This window comes from Mustela nivalis (assembly GCF_964662115.1).
Source record: "Mustela nivalis genome assembly, chromosome: 7".
Lineage (NCBI taxonomy): Eukaryota > Metazoa > Chordata > Mammalia > Carnivora > Mustelidae > Mustela > Mustela nivalis.
In genome coordinates this window covers 129599285-129624966 of record NC_139026.1, presented here as the reverse complement: position 1 = coordinate 129624966, position 25682 = coordinate 129599285, and the positions used below count along the sequence as shown (strand labels likewise).

General features: G+C 39.2%; 1 protein-coding gene across 5 annotated transcripts in view; it reads left to right on the top strand.

The window, feature by feature from the left end:
• NEBL (nebulette) overlaps positions 1-25682 on the top strand; it is a 368185-nt gene that overhangs the window by 267127 nt on the left and 75376 nt on the right. Inside the window, exons 5-7 of one of the 5 annotated variants that reach the window (XM_082742120.1) lie at positions 3938-4048; positions 13176-13277; positions 14247-14348. The exons of the other annotated variants lie outside the window; for them this stretch is intronic. Of the exons in view, the coding sequence (XP_082598246.1) occupies positions 3938-4048; positions 13176-13277; positions 14247-14348 (315 nt within the window). The remainder of the gene's footprint in view (positions 1-3937; positions 4049-13175; positions 13278-14246; positions 14349-25682) is intronic. 5 annotated transcript variants of the gene reach the window in all.

Below are 25682 nucleotides of genomic sequence, written 5' to 3'. Positions count from 1 at the left end.
GGGAACTGCTACACAATAATGACAAATCCTAAGAAATCAAATTTATCAGAAAATGTATTAGCTTGACATAATTTTCCATTAGCTATTTTAAGGATGAAAATTAATATGATAAATTAAAGTTCAGCTGCCTCCAATTTGATGTAATCTTAATTCTAAAGTGGTGCTGCGTTGCAGCTATAAATGAAATGACTTTTAATGCTGTGAGTAGAAAATTACATAGCCTTTTAAAGAAAGAGTGCTTTTTAAAATTGTGCTTGATGACTCACCATTTCTATGATAACCCACCAAATGATCGGCTGTGTTGGTTATGTTTATAAAGTCACAAGTCATACAGTCTAAACCAGACACCCAGCAAAAAGGAGCTAGGTACACGCTATCTCCTTTATATTTAAGAAGAAGGAATAAATCTGATAAAGGTTTCTTCTTGGCTTAATAGACCTGGTCACCCATTAAACTCCTCCTCCATTCCCCCCAAATTATAATATAGAATGTAATGGAACTGACATAATGTTTTTGCCAACTTAAATGGAGGTCCTTCATGAATCTCTTGTTTGACATAACTAATTGGTGAAATGTAAAGATATGTTCCTGAGAATTAGATATCCTGATGGATTAAATCAATGGACAGAGTCTAACAAGATGAATGATCCCTGGAAAAACATGGGGGTCCTGCGTGTGAGTCCCTATATTCAACTAGATATGCAGGATTAGATGTGAGGACGGAGTGGGGCAGAACTGAATAAGGCTTAAGGAATCTAGGTGACAGAAATCTCAACGTAGCTATCAGAAGGAAAACACTGTGATCTATGGATACATGAATAGTAGGTAGAGCACATAAGAGATCATAACCCAGACTAAACTGGACAGTACTAATTAGGAGAGGTCAGACCATATCTAGGACATTCTGGGCATTTTGAGTGGATTAATTGGAAATTGGACAGACAAGGGCATTCAGAAGTACAGAGTTTCAGGACCTTACTCCGTGCAGATGGTTTGGAGTGCAGATGGGAGTTGTTGACAGCTGTGTGCCCATATCTGAAGTTCTGTCCACTGAACTAGACTCTTCCTACCTGGCCGCAAGGGGAAGACAGATTGGGGCTTCGTTAGGGGAGGGGATTTGTGTCAAAGCTTCCACAGTTTAGAGACTGTGACACCCCAGCATGAGGTCCATTTCAGTAAGTGTTTTCAAGAAGAACTTGGTGGGGGAGCCAGAGAAGAGATTTAAATATTGATAGTTGTAAGAGATGGCTTTCTTTCTTTATGGTAAGAGGCAGTGATTTTATTTTTTAAAAATTAGTTTTGTGAGAAGATATTTGCAAATGACAGTACAGACAAAAGGTTGATATCCAGGATCTATAAAGAACTCCTCAAACTCAACACACACAAAACAGACAATCATATTAAAAAATGGGCAGAAGATATGAACAGACACTTCTCCAAAGAAGACATACAAATGGATGATAGAAACATGAAAAAAATGTTCATCATCATTAGCCACTAGGGAGATTAAAATCAAAACACATCAAGATACCACCTTACACCAGTCACAAAATTAGCAAGACAGGAAACAACATGCGTTGGAGAGGATGTGGAGAAAGGGGAACCCTTTTACACCCTTTAAATGCAAGTTGGTGCAGCCACTTTGGAAAACTGTGGAGATTCCTCAAGAAATTAAAAATAGAGCTTCCCTATGATCTTGCAATTGCACTACTGGGTATTCACCCCAAAGATACAGATGTAGTGAAAAGAAGGGCCATCTGTACACCCAATGTTTATAGCAGCAATGGCCACGGTCACCAGACTGTGGAAAGAACCAAGATGCCCCTCAACGGATGAATGGATAAGGAAGATGTGGTCTATATACACTATGGAGTGTTATGCCTCCATCAGAAAGGACGAATACCCAACTTTGTAGCAACATGGATGGGACTGGAAGAGATTATGCTGAGTGAAACAAGTCAAGCAGAGAGAGTCAATTATTATATGTCAATATAAGAGTCAATAATTATATAATATATATATTTCACTTATTTGTGGAGCATAACATATAGCATGGAGGACAAGGGGAGATGGAGAGAAGAAGGGAGTTGAGGGAAATTGGAAGGGGAGGTGAACCATGAGAGACTACGGACTCTGAACAACAATCTGAGGGGTTTGAAGGGGTGGGGGGTGGGAGGTTGGGGGAACCAGGTGGTGGGTATTAGAGAGGGCACAGATTGCATGGAGCACTGGGTGTCATACAAAAACAATGAATACTGTTACACTGAAAAGAAATTTAAAAAAAATTAGTTTTGTTTATATGTTAATAAAAATTTAAAAAATAAATAAAAAAATTAATTTTGTAAATATCACCTTAATCCTCTAGACAAGTATATTATTGAAGTTAAATGAATGGTTAATAATGTTTATTAAAACCCATGAGGGGTTTAAGTTCATGAGAATATTTAATAAACTCATTTATTCATTCATTCACTAAACATTTATTACATTTCTACTGTCTGTCATTCAGTATGAGAGGCACAGGATATTAAAAGATGTGTAAGAAGATAGAGGCATAACTCTCAAGGAGCTAGTATTGGTGAAAAGTTTTTCCTTAAATTGAGCTACTATTCCTTTCCATTAAAAATTAAATCTTATTTTGTTCTTGTGACTACTCTTCTTTTTTTTTTTTTTTTCTTAAAACTGCCTCCATTCTCCTGTGTCAAGTTATTCTAGTTCTGTATAATATCTTTTTATTAGAAAACTTTTAATATTGGGAGGGAGACTAAACATAAGTGACTCTTAATCTCACAAAACAAACTGAGGGTTGCTGGGGGGAGGGGGTTTGGGAGAAGGGGGTGGGATTATGGACATTGGGGAGGGTATGTGCTTTGGTGAGTGCTGTGAAGTGTGTAAACCTGGTGATTCACAGACCTGTACCCCTGGGGATAAAAATATATGTATATAAAAAATAAAAAGTTAAAAAAAAAAAAAAAAAAAGAAAACTTTTAATATATATTTGAATTAATTTTAAAATAAGTTATTCATTCATCCATTCTTGTTTTATTTTTATTCCTTCATATATTGAGCAAATATTTCTTGATCCTTACTTTTTGTCAGTTTGTGTTCTGAGCATTCACCGAGCTAGGTAGTTATGTTCTCATGAGCGAAGAGAAAATAAGTAATCCTACAAAAATAAAACAAAAGTAACTGAAAATTGAGAAGGAAATACATAGGACAATGGAATAGAATGTGAGTAAAGGAATAATTCCTTTGTTGTCTTCTGGAATTTTTCCCCCCTAACTCTGTCATTGAATTTGCTTATTTCTACTTTTGAAGTAATCATTCTCACGCCTTCTCTCCATCCTAGGAGGGGACAAATTGAAATGGTAGCAATGGTTGATATTGGCGTGATGCTCTTTTCCCTTGCAGAGGACAGGCCTTGGCAGATCTCAGAAATCTGCCTGCATGTTTTATTTTCTCCCAAAGGTTGGGGCATTTAATGAGCTTTATGTTATATTATAGCTGTGCCTACAGAAAGTCATTAACAATTAATCAAAAAATGAAAAATTCACCTTTAAATGTCTGGTCATTTCATCCACTTTGTCAGTTGCTTTCCCAAGATTTAAACCTTGGACATTTATGACCCTAAAAATGCCTAGATTTGAAAGGTTTCCCAAAATGGTCCCTGAGATTTAAGCTAGCTAAATACGAGTGGGGTTGCAGCACGCCTGTGGTTGAGGACTGTTGAAATTAGCAGGAAAGAGTCAGAATTAGGATTCTAACCTGAAGCACCAACCTTAAAGCACTGAGTATATTCTCTTGTTACAGAGGCTTAGGCAAATACAACCATGGTGGTGGAACTCAAGTACACAAACTCCTAGCAAAACGCTGAAATTTAATGGGTAGGAACGTAGCGTACTCCTGAAGAAACTAACAATGGTTTGTGTTTTTAAAGGTTGCCTATAAGCAGAAACACGATGCCGCCAGAGGATTCTCAGATTATGCCCATATGAAGGAACCACCTGACGTCAGACATGCCATGGAGGTCAATAAACACCAGAGTAACGTAAGGACACCATCTCCCATGATTTTCTGGGAAATCGCGGTTACCCACATCAGGACTAGTGGATATGTCGTTGCAATTTACATATGACAACTCTCCTGTTCAAAAAGGACTTTAGAATATCTTGTCTTTAAATCTCTCAGTGTTCAGTCATAAATCCTTCTGAGCTATTCTATCAAAAGGCATTAAAACCTCAAGGAGCATCTTCAAAGTGTCAGTTCCTTGCAGTTATTAGAAATTCTGCTTGGGACCAGTTGGGTTGCTGGCATTTCCTGGAGTACCCTTGACTTGATGGTAAAGCCTTCATAGTTTCTAGTCTAGAATTGTAGTAGAACTGGGAAAGAGGGCACCAGAAATCACTGGCCTGGGAAAGAGTCACTCACAAAGGCTAGTGAGATTATACCCCAGTACTGCCTCTTTTAGAACACATGTAGAGAACCAGTGGTCAAGGTCAAGACCCACGGAGAACATGAAAGCAGTTGCTGCCTAATGACTGACTTAGCAGCAGAAACCAAGGGAGAGGAAACAAGCCCATAGAAAAGAAGTTCTTTTCAAAGTTATGAGTTAGCAGATGCATCAAAACTTCCATGTGTTTGCTCAGTGACCACCACTACCCTGGTGACCCAGAAGAATAATTTCTTCCTGAAATTTCAGTGGCAGCTCATTTGTCTCCCCATTAGGAGTTCTCTGCTCTCTAAGAGGCATGTAGGAACTTTTCGTTAGGTTCTTTTAGGGCTACGATCAGTTCAGATAAACTTGTCTGCCTTAGTCGGGTCAAGAATCTCCCTTTCTTTGGAAAGTACCTGATACAGCTTTGTCATCTCCCATGGACCCTGTCCACTTAGCTCCCTTACTGAATGGTGTTTTGCTGATACTCTGTTCCCCCTGCCTCAGCTGGGCGGTATCTCTTTCCAGGATGGCAACAGTTATCTGGTATTAATTTCAATAGATCAATGCTTAAGTAGAAAACAGAGTGAGGTTTTTACATTTTAACTCCAATGTGTAAACATATGCTAGAACCAAGACAATTTCCCAAGATGGTTTAACCCAGATGAGAGACGAGAAAGCTGCACGTCTGTAATTACCAGCAAGGCCATTGGAAGGGGATGCTTCGTAAGAACGGTTCGCTTATAGAGTGTCAGTTGTAATCAGAATAACTACCACTTAGCTAGCACTGCTGAGCAGCAGGAGCTCTGCCAAGACTCCTGTTGTTTCCAGCTCTCACCAAATCCCTGTACTGAGTCCCCTTCTGTAGGCGAAGAAAATGAGACGAAAGAGTCGAACTCCCAAGGCCACGCTTTCTGTTAGGCCCACTGCCTGCCTCTTAAAAGGCACTGGTTATTGGTCAAGATTGTGAATGAAAATTTTTAAATGTGGGACAAAATAGTTTATCATCAGGATTTAGATCACCAGATGCAAGGCGCTGTGGGGATGAAGGCGTCGTGGTGGTCCGGGAGCGGCTGGCACGCCTCACACGGACCCTGGGGAGGCCGCTTCCAACTCTATAATTCAATGACATTCAAATACAGAAGTTCCTTATCATAGAACTGGGGTTATTATTTTAACTCTGCCTTTTCTTTTAAAAGGTCTTTGATTGTGGGATTGAGGGAATAGAGTATAAAGGCCTTTTCTCTTCCATTCAATACTGTGTACTTTTGGGAGAAGGATGTATTTACTTACACTCCTCTGCCTACTCAGCTCGACCTTCACATGCAAAGTTTGTACATATAATAGGATTTAGAAAGTGTTTAAGACTATTTACTTAGATTTAAAGTGCGAATGATAATTGTATTCTACCTGTGAAGTAGTTGATATTCCTCTAGAGTCAAGGCACTTAGAATAATACATTTGTTGAACCTACAATATGAAATTTAAACAGAGGTCTCAAAAGCCTCAGGAAAGTAAGCACCTTTCCTGGTTTGTAGGTGAGGCTAGTACATCTCCACAAAAGATGAAACTCTGTCTCCCACAAAACTCCACTCCAGTGAAACCCATTTGCAGAGAATCTACTAATAGAATTACCCTTTGGTAACGTGGGATGTGCCTTTACATGCTGCCTATAAATGACCTGATTTAATTTAAAAGAAAATGTGTTGTCACACATACATCCGATTTGCTTAGAAACAATGCATCTTTGCTTACCTTTTTATTTTATGTTTCCACCAAGGACAAGTCAGCTTTCTGATATCTGCTAGAGAACCAAGAAACTGGGCCAACAGCAGTTTAAAACTTTTACGTTCTGCCTTCTTTCAGCTCAAACTTTTATAAGAACATTTATCAATGGACCAAAGGGCACAGAACCATTCTCTCCCTCAGCCTTTAGAGACCTGAATAGGCAGGAGAGGATGAGGAAGGACTTCAGGGAGGGCCAGCTGACTTCTCCCCTCTGTGTAACTGAGAGCTTCAAGAGGAAGACCGTCCTAGGGGCACAAGTCTCTTCTGTTCCCCTTCCCCACCAATTCAGTGAGCACAGAACGGGGTTGGAGATCATTTACCCAATTGCCCTCTACTGTAGCATATAGTAGAAAAGGAATTTGGAGTCAGACCACAGGTTGCCTGGATGATCTTGGACAAGTTCCCTAATATCTCCAAATCTCAGTGTTCCCATCTGTAAAGTGGGGCCGTGATATCTCCCTCACTGGTCTCTCTTGAGTATTAAATGAGATGGTATATAGGAAGGGCTTTGCAGAAGGGCAGCTCTGTGAAATATGAGTCCTCTTTGATCCCCTTCCAATCTTAAAGGGTGATTGGAGAGGTTAGGATGATTTCATAGTCAATTTGAAATAATTAACAGACCTTAGATTGAATAAAAGGCCAACTCCATATGAAATTTATATTAAGAAGCACTTAGGTCAGAAGAGCATGTTCAAAATGATCCCAAACCCATATAACTACCTATTTTTGTTGATATTATAATCAGGAAATGATTAAAAACAGCCAATCTAAATCCTTTTGTATCTTAAGGGATGTACCCCTGCCAAACTCTTCTGATGTCATTAGAGAAACTGGAGATAATCTATCCTGTTATTTTCCCCTAAAGATGGGTTCAAAATGAAAACCCGGGTAAAACATTATTAGTTCTCATCAATCTTATCAGAGACACGAAACCCAATAGTTCTGAAGGAAGTCAAACACATTTTGAACTGCCATCTTAAGTTTCGTAAGTGATGTGTTCTGAGTAGACTTGTGATGAAATTGGAGTGGTAAACTCTTCCAAAAGACCATATTGGTAATCAATTCAGTGTGCATTAGAAGGAAGTATTCAGCAGGGGAAACCAGAGATTCAATGTTCAAGAATGATATATATATTTTCTTAGTGGTAATATAAACTTATCAGGAGATAAAATTTCTTTTCCATCAGAAAGTGAAAGTGATGAATCAGTAAAGCGGTACCGGAGAGGCAGTCATGGTCTGTGTGGTTCCCTCGATGCTGCTTACGATAACAGCACTTTGGGAGTGAGTATTAAAATGGATACATGAGTGCTTTGCTCGTCTCAGAGACAGAAGAGTTAGTAATGCTTATTCTGCCTTCTTTACAAGATTTTGGTGGTGGTAAAATTAACTCATGAATAAAAAAACTATGAACTCTAAAATGCTTTTTATAAACAATGACAACAATAATAACAAGAAAGATGCAGTTCTGTATTTTACTTCATCTTTTAGGAGATTGAAAACTTTTCTGCCTTCTGATGAATATCAGATTCTACGTTTACCTGTATATAAAATGCATATATTCTCTCCTAAACATAATACTTACTATTTACTTATTTATTAAAGACTTTTATTTTATTCGTGAGGGGGAGAGAGAGGTAAACAGAGGGAGAAGCAGGCTTCCCGCTGAGCAGGGACTTGATGCCAGGACCCTGGGATGGTGGCCTGAGCAGAAGGCAGATGCGTAACCGTCTGAGCCACCCAGGCATCCCAATAGTTACAATTTAATACTTTACTCATTTTTTACATATAGGATGCCCAGACAGAAATAAGCCTGAGATAGAATTTCCAGTCCACGTGCCTTTGTGAGATACCTGGGGCCTCTCTAATGTGAGAGTTTAGGATACAGGTGTTTCTTGGGAATGACTGCACAAGTGCTTCAAGATTATAACGAAACACAGGCCATGCTCCTCCCTTCTGTTCCGCAAACTTAATGTGTATATCCTTTCTAGTCTCTTCTCACCAAGAATCCCATCAGCCCTCGTCAGAGCAGCAAAGGGAATGATGATTCTGAGCCAGCTGGGGTTGATGTTTTTACGTCTGCTCACCAGCCCTAATTCCCCCAAGGTTGTATGTCTGTGACTGCCATCCTGGCTGTCCCCTCACCTCTCAACCTTGGTCCTTAACTAAGGACCTAAGTCTGAGTCTCTCATTGGCCAAGCCCAACTCAGAACAATACAGGGAAGGGGACTGCGGATAACTGGTTCCCGTCCTGGGAGGGAATGTTGAGGAAGCCCGGTTGGACACAGACACCGCAGCAAACAAAGGTGGGGTGATGATTTAATGCCTTCGTACGTGTGAAGTGCTCAGAACAACGGCATGTTGGACCTTCCGCACAGGTGTAAAAAAAAACCCGCAAAAGATGTTAAACGCAACTAATGAATCATGGAACAGTAGGTCAAAAACTAATGATATGCTCTATGTGGGCTAACTGAACATAATAAAAAAAAATCTGTAGATTATAGGAAATAAGCTGAGATTAAGAGACGATAAAATGATGACAGTACAAACTGAGGGACAAAGGGAACGTGGTGAGACAAGGAAGAAATTCAAAAACAGATTTGATAGAATTAATATCTTTATTGGAAACAATGGAGAACAGATTTGACACGGCAGAAAAACCGGAGATGGAGACTGTGTTAATCGGGAGTTTCTAGGTTTAGCAACAGAACTCCATTTCAAGTTAGCTAAGGAAAACATGAGAATTTATTGGTTTACATAACTGGAAGTTCAAGTTACCTTTCGAGGTAACAGGATCCAGAGGCTCACAGTGTCCGTGGGGCTCTTTCTGTCTCCCCACTGTGTGGCTTTGCTTTCAGACAGACTGTCTAGGTGGTCTCAGGATGACGGCTGGTGTTTCCAAAATTAAATTATCCCTAGAGCCGCTGATTCCAGAGGGAAGGACAGCAGCTCTTCCCCCCCCAGCCGGAGATCCATCAGTGACTCTGGTCCTCCCTGGGTGCTGTGTCTGCCCCCATTACTGATCATGGTTTCTGAAAGAATGAGATGTCTGATTGCTGAGCTTGTCATGTGACCACGCCTGCCACCAAGAAGGTAGGGTGCCTAGGATACAGCCCACCAAATCACCTGGAGTGAGGGAGAGCAGTTTCCAAATAAAAAAAACCCCAGGATACAAAAATTACACCTGTCCATTACAAAGGCATACCTTAGGGAAATGACCCAGATAAATGGAAAAGGGACAGGAAAGAAATTTAATGTGGGGGGGGGGAGGAGGAAGAGATCAAGCATGTAGGGTAATCATTTCAGGTGTTCCTGAGAAAGAAACTAAAATCAGTCTTTACAGATAAGATTGTATTTTGTTATGTTATTAAAAAGAAAAAGTAGTTTATCTTGGATATAAGATCAAGGTATAAGCAAATGATCACCTTATGATAATTACTTTATGGCCTTGTGTGGGACCTCTGGAAGGGAATGAGGAAACTTCATGGAAGGTATAACACAAGGTTTAAAGAAGTGGGGAAATGCACCTACTTCTCTTGGGAACACACTGAAATAGTATTGAGAGATTTTTCCCGGAGTTGTTTTGTAGGTTGAGTTGTAATGCTCGCTAAATTTCCATGTGTTTCTGTTGTGGAACTGGCTGGAGTCACTCTAATGTTCATTAATGAGAATAAATAGTTAAGAATTAAGAAACATTTTGAAATAGAAGAGTAGTAGACAGAACTTGGTGTAAGGAAGGTAAATTCTTCTAGTCATCCGTTCAAGAAATGCGTGAGTGAGGCAGTGAATGTCAAATCCTTAATATGCTAGTCGGCCCTTAGTCAATGGTCCAAAGTGGCGATTATTACTGGTGTCATGATTTCTTCTCTTCCTCCTCTTCCTCTCTTCTCTCTTTTATGTCCTCCCTTCTTCCATCTCCCTTCTCCTGCTTTTTCCTTCTGTCCTCCAAGGATGCAGTAGGGAACGAGACGTTAAGTAAAGTAAGACAAAATCCATCAGTGACTCTCAAGCTTGCACCCATCTGGGGCTGATGATTTTTCTCTTCTGTTTTTCTCTTCTTATTCAGTATTGTACAGGACACCATCTTGTCAAGAGAAGACACAGCCCAAAGGATGGACGCCGGTCCCTTGTGCCAATACAGTTAGCACTTAGGGGTTGAATTTATTCAGGAAATAGGAAAAAAAAAATATATGTACTCTTTGACCTTCTCCTGCCACATCTCTCTTCTGCCATGTGCCATTTTTATTCTTCCTGGGTTCTGACAGACTGTAGAACGAAGCAAAGACATATTGCAGACGTGAGAGAAATGTCAGGCGAGCTCCCCTCAGACCCAGGTTAGGAGGAGGAAGATGAGCGGTCCGTCAGGCAGCCATGTTGCCGCACCGCTCAGTTCAGACCTCCTTGCAGATCGGGAAGACCAGGAGCCCACGGCCCTGTGCCTCTCCATGGACAGCCTCGTTCCTGCGGGATGTCCTTGTGCACGGTGGTCTTCTGGAAGATCTGGCTTGTGACGGGGCTCCCGGGCCGTTCTCCTGTGTGGCTCTGTGGTGTCCGCTTGTTTGAATTTGCAGCTCTTGTCAATCTTAATATTTGTTTTGAGTCACATATGCCGGCCTCTAATTTGCAATTTACATGGATGATGGGGCCCTATTCAGAGTCCTGCTCCTGCCGCCTTTGTGCCCCTCACCTCTCTTCATGCAGTCATTAGGCTGAGCAGCATATAATTACATAACCCAGGCGAAGCTGAGATTTCTGGAAGGTTGCAGCTCTTTTCAAAAAGTAAGGGTTTCCATTTTTATCCTCATTCTTTTCTAAACAAAAAGACATTACCCCCCTGTGGTTTCCGTATGAATGCAGTAACTTAGGAACAGTTAGTCTTGTAGGTGGGTAGTAATTTTGGTTTGTTTTCACCTGAGAGTCCGTTTTTTTTTTTGTTTACACAGCTTGTGTTTAACTGGGTGCAGGCAGGGGTGTAGGGGGGTAGGGGGGTGGGGGGGTCGGCTGGCCCTCGTTGGTGCACGAGCCTGTGGTTATTTGAAGCCAATGAAATTGGCTTAATTTTACATCCTTAAAGATTTAAAAAAATAAATATAACTCAGTTTTCAGCCCAATTTCCTGTTTCTTTTGCTACCTGGGTGTACAAAACTTACCTGAATTATTTGTTAAGGTGAAGCCTATGAGAACAGAAATGCTGAGGAAAACAGATGTTCTTGCTGAAATTATGTTAATTCTGTTGAAGTTGTGTTCACTTTTTAGACAGATGCATGATTATAAGCACTGTTTAAAAAACAGTCATGGTGGTGAGACAAATGCAAGGCCTTACAAGAGTAAATAGAAATATATATAAATATTTCACTGAAATAAAATAATAGAATGCATAGGGAGCTTTTCATTTCTTATCCCTGATATTTTGGAAAGGAGTAAGAAAGTACATTTTTTTTTTCTTTTACTCTGCAAGACTGAAAGGAAAATAACCAGATATGTTGATATTATCTAGAACACACACTGGCTCATATTGATCAACAGGAGAATTCATTAAAATTCTTCCGCCCCATTTGCTGAAATTCTGCTATGTAAGTTTGGGGATAGACCTCTGGAATCTAATTTTTGAATAAGCACCTTAGATGATGCTATTGTAGAAATTTTGCAGGCAATATTAGAAATACTTGTTTCATGCAAATATAACTAATAGTGCATTGTGTATACTTGTCCAGTTTTACGTTTCTATGTTCTATCTGTGTATGCCTTGAAAAAATGAAGGGGGGTCCTAAAAATAACCATTGCTACTCTCTTTGCCTTAGAACTCTTTTTTTTTTTTTTTTTTTTTAAGATTTTATGTATTTATTTGACAGACAGAGATCACAAGTACGCAGAGAGAGACAGAGAAGCAGGCTCCCTGCCGAGCAGTGAGCCTGATCCCAGGACCCTGGGACCATAACCTGAGCTGAAGGCAGAGGCTTTAACCCACTAAGCCACCCAGGCACCCACCTTAGAACTTTAATAGAACTAATGTAGTGGACAAATCGACCAGCCCCTGGTGATAATTATCTATTTTCTGGTGGAAAATAGATGAATACTCCTTCAGCTCATGACTGAGCTCAGGAGGCAGAGAAATGGACAGACTGGTGAGGTGTTGACTGTGGGACGTTATACCAGTTCTCATCTGGTTTCTCCTCCTGTTTGTCAGTCGAGTTAATCTAAATAACCACCATCGTTTTAAGTATGCTTGGTAAAATGTACATGTATTTTTTCTGTTGAAATGTCTATTTTCCACACTTTGGTTTGATTGTATCTCGTGGATTCAGAGAATGAATGTTCCTTAATGTCATTGCTTTTATTTTCGGAGGCTCAAGTCATTGCGATGGTATTTGCTAGGTAATAAAAACATCAGTTCTCATGACTAGACTTGCCAGACATGGGCATTTTAAGAGTCCAGTCAGAAAAAGAAAAAGAGAGCTGGAGAGAGCAGCTTTACGTGCCCTCACCCCAGGAAGTGATTTTATACACTCATGTGCTGGGCTTATCCTACATCCAGTGGGGGTTGAGACTGTGTGATGGGCAAGTTACAGCCCTCGCTGGGGATTTTCTGTATGTGAACATGTATGTACACATTTATATGCAATGACACGCTTTTCAGGTGATAATTCCCGAAGAATTCCATAAGATTCTCTAAGACTGGTTTTGTGCTGAAGTCTTGGGCTCACAAATTTTAGATTGTATGACTCCAGTTCACATGTAATAATGCTAGTGAGACTTAGGCATGGTAGAAAAAAATAATGTATCTATTCAAATAAATGTTGTGCATATAAAAAATTTAAAAAACAATTTATGGTCTCTGGGTTCTCTAAGATGATGATGGCAAGAATAATTGATGTGATGAACATTAAGATTGGTAGCCCTATAACATGATTAATTTCTTCTTTCTTTTTCTTTCAATCAAAATTGTCTCTTTGATCAGATTTCTTATAGAAAAGATGTGCAGGACGCCCACACGTACAGTGCGGATCTCAACAGACCAGACATCAAGATGGCAACACAGCTCTCCAAGCTCATAAGCAATGTAATCTCTCTTTCTTATCTTGAGCAGAAATGATTTCTTATTTTTTCAGAGACGACACGTGGCTTTGGTGGTTGACTGGTTAATTTAATTAATGAAATTAATCAATCTGAATTCACGATACCTCAAGTTTTTTATCTGAACTATCCCTTTGACTATGTAAGTTATTCAGGTATATGCAGAAACTGCTCAAATTTGCCTTGACTTTGGCTAATGCTGTCATACTTTTAGAGAAGTAAGTGCTCTTTGGGTATAAGGTAACATTCAGATGCCTCAGTCTGAAAGTCAGTTTTGTTAGTCGTCTGGTCTCTCACCTTACCCTGTCCCAACGAACTTCATTTGGCCGTGTTCCCATTGTGTTACTTGTTAATTGCGCAGATTCTTTTTTGTTACCATTTACCCTTGTAAATTTTCTATACATGTTGACTGTTTTCTTGTTATATCTTCTCCAAGATATCCTTATTGGTTAATACCATTTTAATTAAATATATGTTACACCCTGGTTAAAAATGATGACTTCACACAAACCAAATGTTTGAATAACAGAGACTATACGTGCTTCAAAATTAATAACTATTTACAAGATTTAACTTGATGCTAACCAAAAGGGGTTAGATCAGTTCCTAAGGTGAAAGGAACCATACAGGCTATCTGTCTGCAGAAGGCAGGGTCTCAATTATCCAGAAATTTCTCCTAATTTTTTTCAGTGTTTATGCATCAGCACAATGATGAGGACAGGGTACATAGACTCAAATTTAGTAATTATTTTACTACAAAAAAGGTTGAATTTATTTACATAACTACTCAAAGTCAATTTCTGCTGTACCAGTCTGCATTTTCGCATTTGGTGAGTTGTAAAAAAGGCTTTTTTTATGGACTGAGGGTCTATTATAATTTTTTCAGCTAATATTAATATAATTCTTCATTGGGAAGTAGAAATATATTTAACATTCTCTTATTTATTCATTTTAGGCAGAGTACAAGAAAGGGCAAGGAGTAATGAATAAAGAGCCTGCTGTACTTGGAAGACCAGATTTTGAACATGCTGTGGAAGCTTCTAAACTTTCTAGTCAAGTAAGACGCTAGTGGTGATTCCACAATGATTTTATTCAGAGATTTTGTTTCTAGTGGCACAGGAAACTATTTCATTTTAGATAATATCTTTAATTGCAAGAATATGCAAGGATTATGTTTCTGAAACCATTTCAGATAGGATTGCAATAATTACAAGTTTTAGTAAAAGATAAAAGGAGTCCGGTTTTAAGCGTAAAACAAAGTTTTCTCCTGGCTCAAAGTCTAATCTTTTTCATTGAGGTTAGCCGTGTTGTCACATTTCCTAGGATTTCTGGAATTCAGCAATCATGATATCAATTAGATTAGATTAGATCTATAATTAGATTGCTGTTTATCTGTACACATATACATACAGTTTTTAACTAGGTAGTAAAATATCGATTTTCATATACTCTAGTTTAGTCACAAAATAAGAAAGAGGTGACACAAATGAAGAAAACTTTGAAGTCTAATGGAAGAACATCAAACAAGATCTGAAAAAGTATAGACATGTCATGTTTTTGGCTGAATGTCTCGGTAGATAAAAATGGTGATTCTCCCCAAATTAATATACAAATGTCATGCAATTTCAATTACAAGCCAATAGATTTTTTAAAGTATATGGATAAATGATCTTAGAGTTTGAATGGAAAGGAAATGCCTGAGAAGAGCCTTTAGAAGTAGGAAAATGAAGACCAGTGAAGGAAAACTTAAGTTATGGGTTACCATAACATAATATAAAGCCACTGAAATTAAATCAATATGGGATTAGTACAGTAAGAGATAAAATGATCAGTAGGATAGAATAGGGAATCCTGAAATAGAGTTCAATATGTATAAGAATTTAATATATGATGAAAGTGTTGGTTCAAGTCAGTGGGAAAAAAGTTATATTAGTTCATAAATGGTGCTGACATAACTGTCCATCCATCAGGGTAAAAATAAAATTGGACCTGAATCTTAACCTATATACAAAATGAATTCCAGATGGATTAGAGATGGGAATAGAAACAATAAAATAATTTTAAAATCTTAAAAGAAAACCCAGGAGAATATATATATACCACATAGGGGTGACAGATTTGGTCTTAAAAAGACTGGAGATCTAGAAGCCATAAAAGGATAGTTACACATACCTGACCATAGAATTTAAACTCTTTCAATGGAAAATGATAATATTTGCCAAGTTAATAATAATAGAATCAAAAGCAACCTTTATATAGTTATGGTGTTTTCAACTTTGAAAATACACATTCCTCAAGTTGCAAAAGTTGGATGACATTTCAAAATGGAGAGGTGTAAACAAGGAAAACTATAAAATCGGACTGAAGAACGTGAAATGATACCTGAACCAATGAGAAAACCAACTGTGCTATAGCTCGGGAGTATCATAGAAATGTTAATTCTTCCAAAATTAATTTTAAAATTTCATGCAAGGGCCCCCTGCTGGCTCAGTCAGTAGACCATGCAATTCTTGATCTAGGGGTCATGAGTTTGAGACCCACGTTGGGAGTAGAGTTCACTTAAAAAAAAAAAAAAATTAAAAAGTTTTTTCTAAAAACAAAACAAAAAAACTGTGCAATTCCAGCTAGAATCCAAAGAGACTTTTTAAACAAAATTAAAAAAAATTTTTTTGAAACAAATTAAATATTTGAATAAATTAAGTATATTAGATTATCTATGGAGAAGGAAGGGTCTGAGAAAAGCTTTCTAAAATGTAGAAAGAAGAGCTGCTGTCTTCAAATATTTGGAAAAGCGCTTGTAATGCAAATGATAAGAACATTTTCATATCTAGAATATACAAAAGTTCTTTAATAGTGAAAAGAAAAAGACTAAAAAGCCCTGTAGAAACATAAGTAGAGGAGATGAATGAGCAGTTATAAAGGGCAACATAATTACAAAATAGTCAATAAACATTTTAAAGGATGTTCAGATTTATTCGCAGAAAGAGAAATGCCAGTAAAGCATGTACACCTGTCACATCCGGTGAGTGTGGAGAAAAGGACATCAGTGAGGGTTGTGTAGATGGAAGGGTTTGGTGTAACAGATAGATTTGAGCTAAGATGGACTGGAAGGTCTGCTGAGGGGAAAAGCCCCAAATAAAGGTTGGGAATGTGCAGGACAGAGAAGAGCGGTGTGAGAGACAGCAGAGGCTTCTCAGCAGGGACGGGGAGTCGAAAATATACAAGGAAATCCGGGAGGAATTGAGATGCTGTGATGACGGTAAATGGGTCAGTGTTGTATTCATTTGGACTGTGGGCCATATTTATGGAGCAGAATAGGAATAATGTGTTCTCTACAAGAAAAGGTAAAGAAGAAAAAGGGATTTCAGTTGTAGTAATTGGGAGTATTGTAGAGTTAAATTCAGAAATGGAGTCACCACTGCAACTTCTCACCATTTTAACTATAATCTCTCAAGTACCCTCCACTTTCAGGTAGGAAATGGATTGTCACAGAAAATGTTGAGCAGAGAAGCATTGTAAAGAAGATACTACTTAAGGGAGGTTAGCGTGGCAGCACCGTGCAGGAGACAAAGCCTCATGAGAGGCAGCGTCCCGGAGGCCAGCTGGGAGGCCGCCATCTTGGTCCACAGCTGGGGTGCTAAGAAGCTGGTTGTGGGGTGAAGATGAACAAGGAGGGTAAATGAGAGACTCCTGAATGCCAGTGTGCCTCATACCCATTGTTTCATGATGTATAAGGCCCTTTTACTTACAAAACAACTATATGATTCAGGAGCCTGTGGATGTGCTGAGAGCCTGGGGACATGTGCTTGTCTGGGACCCGAGGTGGGCAGGGGCTCCTGGGGTCTCCGCTCATGCCAAAAAACACTTGTTGAAGAAGCAGGGCAGAGCAGCGTACATTTGGCAACTCTTCTCCAGTCTCTTCTGGGGACAAAGACCTCCCCTCGATTGTATAAGTGAAGCAGCAGATTCTCGAAAAACTCTACGGTTTGGTTGAGGGGTTGGGAAAATGGGCTCCAGAGCAGGACTGCCTGCTCCTAGTTCTGCCTCTTGCTGGCTGAGGGAACTTGGACAATCTTTCCATATGCAGCAGCCTCATCTGTAAAATGGGAACGGCTGCAATACCTCCTTCTTAGGCTTGTCGTCAGGGTTAAGATGCTGTCCAGCTCATAGAAACGTGCTGTCACTTCACAAGACTACTTTAACTGCCGATATTCAGAATAGCTTTCCACTCCTGCCTTTTTGCAGGAATTTACACCCAGATTGAAGCAGGAATAGTCACACTGGCCTTTAGATACCAGTCTGCAAGTCATTCCTTTATGATCTTATTTGAGAGTTTTTAGCAGAAAATTTTGGTATTTGAGCTTTTCTTTTGATATTTCAAATTCAGTTACCAGAAATCCTACCCTTCGCTCCAATCTCGGTTTTTAGGGAGGTCTTAAAAAAAAAAAAAAAAGAAGAAGAAGAAGAAAATCCAAATCCTTTAGCAACTGAATGATCAAATACCTAAGCAGGTTGTAATTTGCAAGTTACACTGTATCTATCATCTTTATTTTTACCACGACATTTTTGCATTTTAGTGTAAAAACTCATCAGAAGAAAGGAAAAGTGGGCAGATGAACATATAGGACTTCTGGAATGAACTTGATATGCTCCATTTGTATTTTCAGGTATATGAACTAGAGACAAGGGTGGAAATTATGGTTTATTATTTTCATTGGCATCTCTGAAGACCACATACATATTCTCTTGCTCCTAACCTAATGTCGGATTGGGAATACAGGAGCACTCAAAGGCAAAGAAACACCCAGGAGGGAAGTGACTTAGCAATGGCAATGAGCAGGGGACCTGGGGGCAGGGGCAGGAAGGGAAGAGCAGATGGTACCAGGAGCACTGTACGAGGGAGGGAGAAGTGAGGAGGCACTTGGGGTTTGTGGGGATAAGACCTGCCTGACGAAGAGCTGAGAACAAGAAACCAAGGGGCAGAATTCTCCCAATTTACCAGGAAATTATGCTCTGTGGGATTGAACCCAGAAAAGGTAACAGAAACACAAAACCTTTCCTGCTCACTTGTACAATAGATTTGTCCCCCCAGGAGCCCCCCTCTAGTTTCCTTGTTTAAACTTAGAAGGCACATAACATTACGGTCAAGTAATTAAGAGAAAAATCAGTGAAAAAATTAAAGTGAAATCTCATCTGCCAAGATAATGAGATTGGTGTATTTACAAGTATCTTAAATGTTAGTGGAGTAACTGTTGAAGCCATCATCTTAATTCTTCCAAAGAGCAGTTAATTTGTTAATATATTCATATATCGTCTTAATTTATTACTGGAAATTTGTCTCTGTGCTGAATGGAATTCTTTTAGTTTTATAACATCAAGGAAACTTTTGTATTTATAATAACTAGTGTTTGTTCTAAAATTGCATGTGATGTATTGATAAGAATGGGTTTGAAACTTAAAAAGTGCATTTTAGATTGCCATTAAAATTTAATTATAAATATTGTCCTCAAATTGAATGGGAATGTTAATTGGTTTGGAGAATCTCCCATTTCCCTTCCTGGCAAGCGCTCTCCCAACCAACCTCTTTACACCCAAGTATTGGCTTCAAGGTCGTGTACTTGAGTTGCCAATTGAAATTGTATTCCTTTATTCTCAGTGCTTTTTCTTTATTATTCTTAATACAATTTATATTAGTCATATTTATATATGTGTTTATGTTCTTTAAAAAGATTTTATTTATCCACTTGAGGGAGAGAGAGCACGAATGTGGGAGAGGGGCAGTGCGAGAGGGAGAAGCAGATGGGAGCCTGATGTGGGCTTGAGGGGCTGAATCCCAGGACCCCAGGATCACGACCCCAAAGGCAGACACTTAACGGACTGAGCCGCCCAGGTGACCCTATATGTGTATGTTTTAAATATCTCCTTTATTACCACACAGCAGGCTTCCTGGGGACACGGTTGACATGTGTTTAATTCATCATTATAGAATGGCACAGACTGGACCTCTGTAAATATACATAGACCAATTAATTAAACACATATCTCTAGCTCATTCACGGTGCAAAATCAGTAAGGTGTTATTTTGTTGCAGAAATAAGGACAGTGATATGATTTTGTGTAAAATTCAGACTTGGAAATACTATTAATTTTATGGCAACTTCTACATAAAAATCTAGTTATACTGTCTTCTTTGACAGCTTTTAGTTCAATTTCATCCAAAATTGGAGGTTTAGGGATGTGGCATTGTGTTATTTGTTTACTTTCCATTTTTGCCGATAATTAAGGTATATCATCAAAGTTTCCATTTTATTCCTAACAATTGTTTCTCTGGCTGTGATGAAAAGATGTCCTTTGGGGTCTGCTTTTTTCTGCCTTTTTCTGTCTCTGAATCTGATCCATAGGTGGTGCTGCAAAGCCCAGTGCCCCTTGTGGCGAAGCTTTGAACTACAGAGTTTAGAAGTCAGGCTTCAGATCATTGGAACACTGCGTTGTCTAGAAATAGTTAAGAGGAATGAATTTAAGAGATATTATTGTAGTTTAACTCTTCCATTGTTTTCTCCAAGTGTGGGCCTCTGAAAGCCTTGCTAAATATGTTAAAATGCCTTAAAAACTTTTAGGATTAGGATCCTCTATACCTTTTATATATATATTTATATATATATATATATATATATATATATATATATATATATATATATATTTTTTTTTTTTTTTTTTTTTTTGCAGATTTTATTTATTTATTTGACAGAGAAAGACATAGCTATAGAGAGAACACATGCAGGGGGAATGGGAGAGGGAAAAGCAGGCTTTCCACAGAGCAGGGAGCCTGATGCGGTGCTCAATCCCAGGACCCTGGGATCATGACCTGAGCTGAAGGTAGACGCTTAATGACTGAGCAACCCAGGTGCCCCTACCTTACTTATAATTTAAAAAAAAAGTTGGTAAACATCAAGATCATTAGATTTGATGATATTTATAATGTAAATGAAATCAATCACGAGTGTAAGTAAACTTAATTATTTCCAAAGGGATCGACTTAAGCATAAGGGATAACATTTATCTTAAAACCATAGCAAAACCACCCAACCCAACACCTATTTCTCCCTTTCTCAAATGGTCTTGGGAAACCAGTTGGTCAAGGGAATGCCTTGCTTCTGGAGATGTGAGTGTGGGTAAAGAGACACTCAGATGTGTGAAGTGTGGGTTGAAAATAGGATGTTGGGTCTGTATGTATAGCGAGTGAATGAACCAGTCAGAGGTGAGCGAGGGACCTGTTGAAACCATTTGGCTCTTCTCTCACCTCATTTAATACGCAAACCTTACAGCAAGAGATAAGAAACAGTTGGGTCAGAGTCTGCCAAGTGTGTTTTTTATGTAATGCAGTTATTTTACTCTGTGGTTAATTAATGGGAAACACTTGCATTTTTGTTCCTTAGGCATCTTTGAATTAGATCACACAGAGTACTCAAGCGTAGAGATAAATTTTACAGCACTTTGCTTCTTACTACATTTATTACAAGGATAAGAGTGGCAGATATATTTTAAATAACTAATATGATATTATAGAAATAATCTGAAAAGACTAGACAGATTTTTAAAATTCAAGTTTTAGGGTGTCGAGCTCAATGCATAATAGTGGTAGAAATCTTCAAAAATAAATTTCCCCAGAAAGGAGTCATGTACTGGTTAAACCAGTAAGTCTGAGGGAGACAGTTTGATATTGAGACAGTTTGTAATCCATTTCTGTATTTGAATCATGAATTAAGGGTGCGAATGAGAAAAAATGGTGCGAATGGATTTCAAACCTCCGGGCAGACATAACCATGATTTTGCATGAAATATAATCACAAATTTTGGGATCATTTGCATTACTTCTGTGCTTAATTAGTGATGTCACGAGAGTACTTTTTTATAATTTGTTATAATTTAAAAATATCAGACTTCTATTAAATACTTTCAGGAGAATATTGCGTTGGAATGGCATTTAGTTCTGAATAGCTTATTTTATGTACCCAATTATTCCTAAGAAGTGTAATTTATGCCCCCAGTCCACCCTCATTAGGACCTAAGCTGACCAATGCTTGCTACATGTGAGGCATACCAAATTCCCATGCATATTTTGGAAGAATGTGAATTTGGGATTTTTATTATTCTTCCCCAAAACATCAATTCTTTTTTTTTTTAATGGATTGAATTTTTTTTTAAGATTTTATTTATTTATTTGACAGACAGAGATCACAAGTAGGCAGAGAGGCAGGCAGAGAGAGAGGGGGAAGCAGGCTCCCCGCGGAGCAGAGAGCCCAATGCGGGGCTTGATCCCAGGACCCTGAGATCATGACCTGAGCCGAAGGCAGAGGCTTAGCCCGCCGAGCTACCTGAGAGCCCCCCAAAACGTCAATTCTGTGATCTCTAGTATTCAGTAATGCCTACTTGATCATTTCTGATTATGTCACCTAAATGTGAGTTTGTTTGTTTTCCTCAGGAACAATAAAACCAGCGCCCACTATAGAGGTGAATACAGAGACTGCCTCAGGAAACACCAACTGAACAGATAGGATCCTAATAATTTTTGAAAGTAGAATCATATATTTAAATGATCCTTCAAAACGGGTATTTCCCCATTTTAGAAAGAATAATATTGAGGTTTTGAAGTGGAAATTAAAACTTTAGAATGATTATTATAGATAAAAATACGGGGAAGGAATGAAGAAAAAAACTAAAGTTCTCATCAAAATCTATCATAAGGCTATATCAAAATTTGAAGACATCATAGAGTTACCTGGCCCTACTTTTCAGTGAAAGAATTGCCTCTCAATGTTACCCTCCATGTGTTTGTTCAGCAGCAGATAACTTTAGCCATGCGTGACTGGGGCAAGCATGGGATGTTTCAAAGATCTATCAATGGTACATATTCTGCTTTGGGAGGTCAGAGAAGGCTTTCAGGAAAACATTTCTAATGTTCATCAGAATAATTTCTGCACATCCTACAGGTGGTAGCTGAAATTTAACTTCTTTACATTATAATCAGCAGAAATCTCGACAAAAACTTCTGCCTAACAATACCAACTTTACCTTCTGCAGTAGAACAAATGCCTTTTTTAAATTCAAGTATTTGAACACAGTTATCAGCTGATTCTCAGTCTCTTCAATAGAGCCCAGTAACTGACATAAGAGTATACATTACATGAATATTTCTTGAATGAATGTATGCATGAATGAATGAATGAACAAATGGATAAAAGTCTAGCTGGAACTAGAAAGTGCAATGCAGATTCAATAGAATATTTTATTTTTTAATTTTTAAAAAAAAATATTTTATTTATTTATCTGACAGATCACAAGTAGGCAGAGAGGCAGGTAGAGAGAGAGGGGGAAGCAGACTCCCTGCTGAGCAGAGAGCCCGATGCAGGGCTCGATCCCAGGACCCTGAGACCATGGCCTGAGCCCAAGGCAGAGGCTTAACCCACTGAGCCACCCAGGTGCCCCCAATAGAATATTTTAAAATCTATTGTTTTTCATTTCTTTTTACATTCTTTTTCTTCCTAATGGGATATAGTTCCAATCAATTTAACAGTGCCTGTGTGTGTGCGTGTGTGCATGTGTGTGCACATGTACTTGGAGAATTAGAGGAGTAGTATTGGAGTTCCAACACCTGTCTCAGGGTGTGACTCATTCTATGAGCCATAAGAGTCTTTGCCTATCGCTTTCATCATTAATTTATATTTCTTTAAAGAATATATAGTAAGTGCCAAATCTATTCAAAGCATTATGCCAGGCACTAGGAATGAAGAGAGGAGTAAAGATCTATTCCTTGCTCACTGTCAAATGGGAGAGCAGACATGCACAGATAACTAAAAATGTCCAAAATTAGAAAATAGCCCAATCTAGTCTTTCCAGGGAAAACTTGTCTTTAATAACAGGGTAGTATTACTATAAATTTATCTTTTAAAACATCAGGTGAAAAAAGCGCAGGCTTCTGCTTATATGGAACTATTTAAATCTAATCAAAATCCAACAATGCCGTGCTGGCTTGCATCAAGTTTTCCTTCAGTTATTCATGTTCTCCGAGCTCAGGCACTGTGAGCGCATATAAGTATCTATTAGCTAAACAGATTATATCTGTTGCACGGGGAACCGCTCCTACTCTCTGCACGCCAGCAGTTACACGAGGGGCAGAGGGCACACAGAGGGGGTGAAGTTTGGAAATTAACCCGACACGTTCTCACCTGCTGGGAAACCTGGCCAGTGTTCTTCCCAAGAGAAAGCACGTTTCTGAAAAGCAATCATCAGTCCGTAATGCGACGACTCCTTTTTCCTCTACTCATTACGCTGAGTGTGTGTTGAGGTCCTACCGTGAGGTGGGAGGAGTTCCTTCCTGAGGTTGGGAATGTGAGCAAGATACCCTCTGTCAAGACTGGGGTCAGAGATCCTTCCAATAGCAAATCTGCTCAAGTCACAGACATGCATAAAAGGACTTCATACTGGCCTTTGGATGAAGACCAAGGTCCACGACAGCTGCAAGGCTCTGTAGGACCTGATCATTCCAGCTCTCCAGTCCCTCCTGTAATCTCCCAACCTCTGCCACCCATGTGTTCTGAAATTCCTTGACCATGCTGTGCGTGCCTCTCTCTGGCCCTTCCACATGCTGTTCCTCGGGCACATGCCATCAGGACGCCTCCTACTCAGGCCTTTCCTCCCTTCCACTCACTAAGCACACACTCTTCAAGCTGTAACGTAAATACCTCATTTCCCCTGACTTGAAGAGCGTCTGCAACAACACGGTCCATGGTCTCATTGCCCTTTGTGGCCGCAGCCAGCTCACCCTTCCAGCGTCTGCTTAACCAGCACCAGGCATGCCTGGACGTGATCAAGTTCATTTCTTATTGCATGTCCCCCGGGGCCTCGCTCACAGATGGGGACTTAGTGGGCACAGGTGTGTAAACACACATATGCATGCATACATGCATATTTATATATATGTGTGTGTCTAGAGGAATGTCTATATCTCTTTATCTCTATCTATCTATCTATCTATCTAGTAGAAACCTTTTATTCAGAGCTATAGTCAGATAAATGAAGAAATCAGTTGAAGGAGGAATTATAAAGACCGGACACGTACCTTAATATTCCAGTTTAATACAACACACATAGGTGTACATTTATTCACCAATCTTTTGATTACTGTGAAAAGTCTTTTTCTTGGTAAGTGAGGCTGCGGTTTGGAGTTTTGTGTTGTTTTTCTCGCAAACTATAATCGCAAACTTCTCGCCAACTATAATCACAATGCATTGGTCCGTGATTTGCGTTTTGAAAGACACTTTGCTCAAAGACACACCGCCGATCTCCCTGAGTTGCAGAACCTTTTACATTATTTACATCCCGCTCCTGACTTTCCCGGTTGTCCTGACTACCCTTAATTTGATAGCAATTTATTTTTAGGGAATTGCTCTCATTAAGTCCCTCATGGAAATAACATAGTTTTCATCGGGTACCTTTCTTTTTAACAGTAAATTTGTCAGTGTTTTCAGTATTAAATTAAGTGATGTGATTATGATAAATCGAGCTAGCATAAACGGGGTTAGGGAAAAACTCAGCTGACTTTTGGCAAATTTATATTCCTAGCTAACGGGAGCAGAAGCGCTGGGGGTGTCTTTAAACCACTATAAGCGAGTGTGATCAAGTCAGACTTGCTGTTGGAAAGATTACTGACCCCAGTCTTGAGAGGGTCTATCTTGGTCACGCTCCCAACCTCAGGAAGGAATGCATCCTACTTCATGGACTTCTGGAAAGCAATCATCAGCCCACACTGATGACTCCTTTTTGTGTCTACTCATTATACCAAGCCTGCGCTGAGCTCCTACCATGAGGTGGGATGAGTCGTTGCATTGTGGATTAATGATTGCTCTTCGGAAACGTACCTGCACTTGGGAGGAACAAATGTGGGGTTTTCAGGGCAGATGAGAATGTATCGGGTTAATTTCCAAGTTCCACCCCGTCCGTGTTGTGTGCAGACAGTAAGAAAGGCTGATACAGCCTATTTTTTATTTTATTTTATTTTATTTTATTTTTTTGCCACTTAGCTAAGACCTAGCTAAGAAGCTTATGGTGGCTGAGGTTGGAGAATTTGAATAACTGAAGGAAAACATGATGCTGCCAGCCAGGATTGCTTAGCTGGATCAGTTAGTGGGTTAAATAGGTGGAGAGAGTTAGCGAATCTGGCTGAGTCAGGAGTGCCATTCAAGTAGAAGTCAGTTAAGAGAGCCTTCTCTCATTGTCAAGTAAATATTCTTTAGGCACTAAAAACCTAGAGAGATGAAGCACAGATTAAAATAGGGTATAGAGTGCGCTGGCAGAGGGATGTGGAGAGTGCAAAAGGGAGTGGAATTGTGTA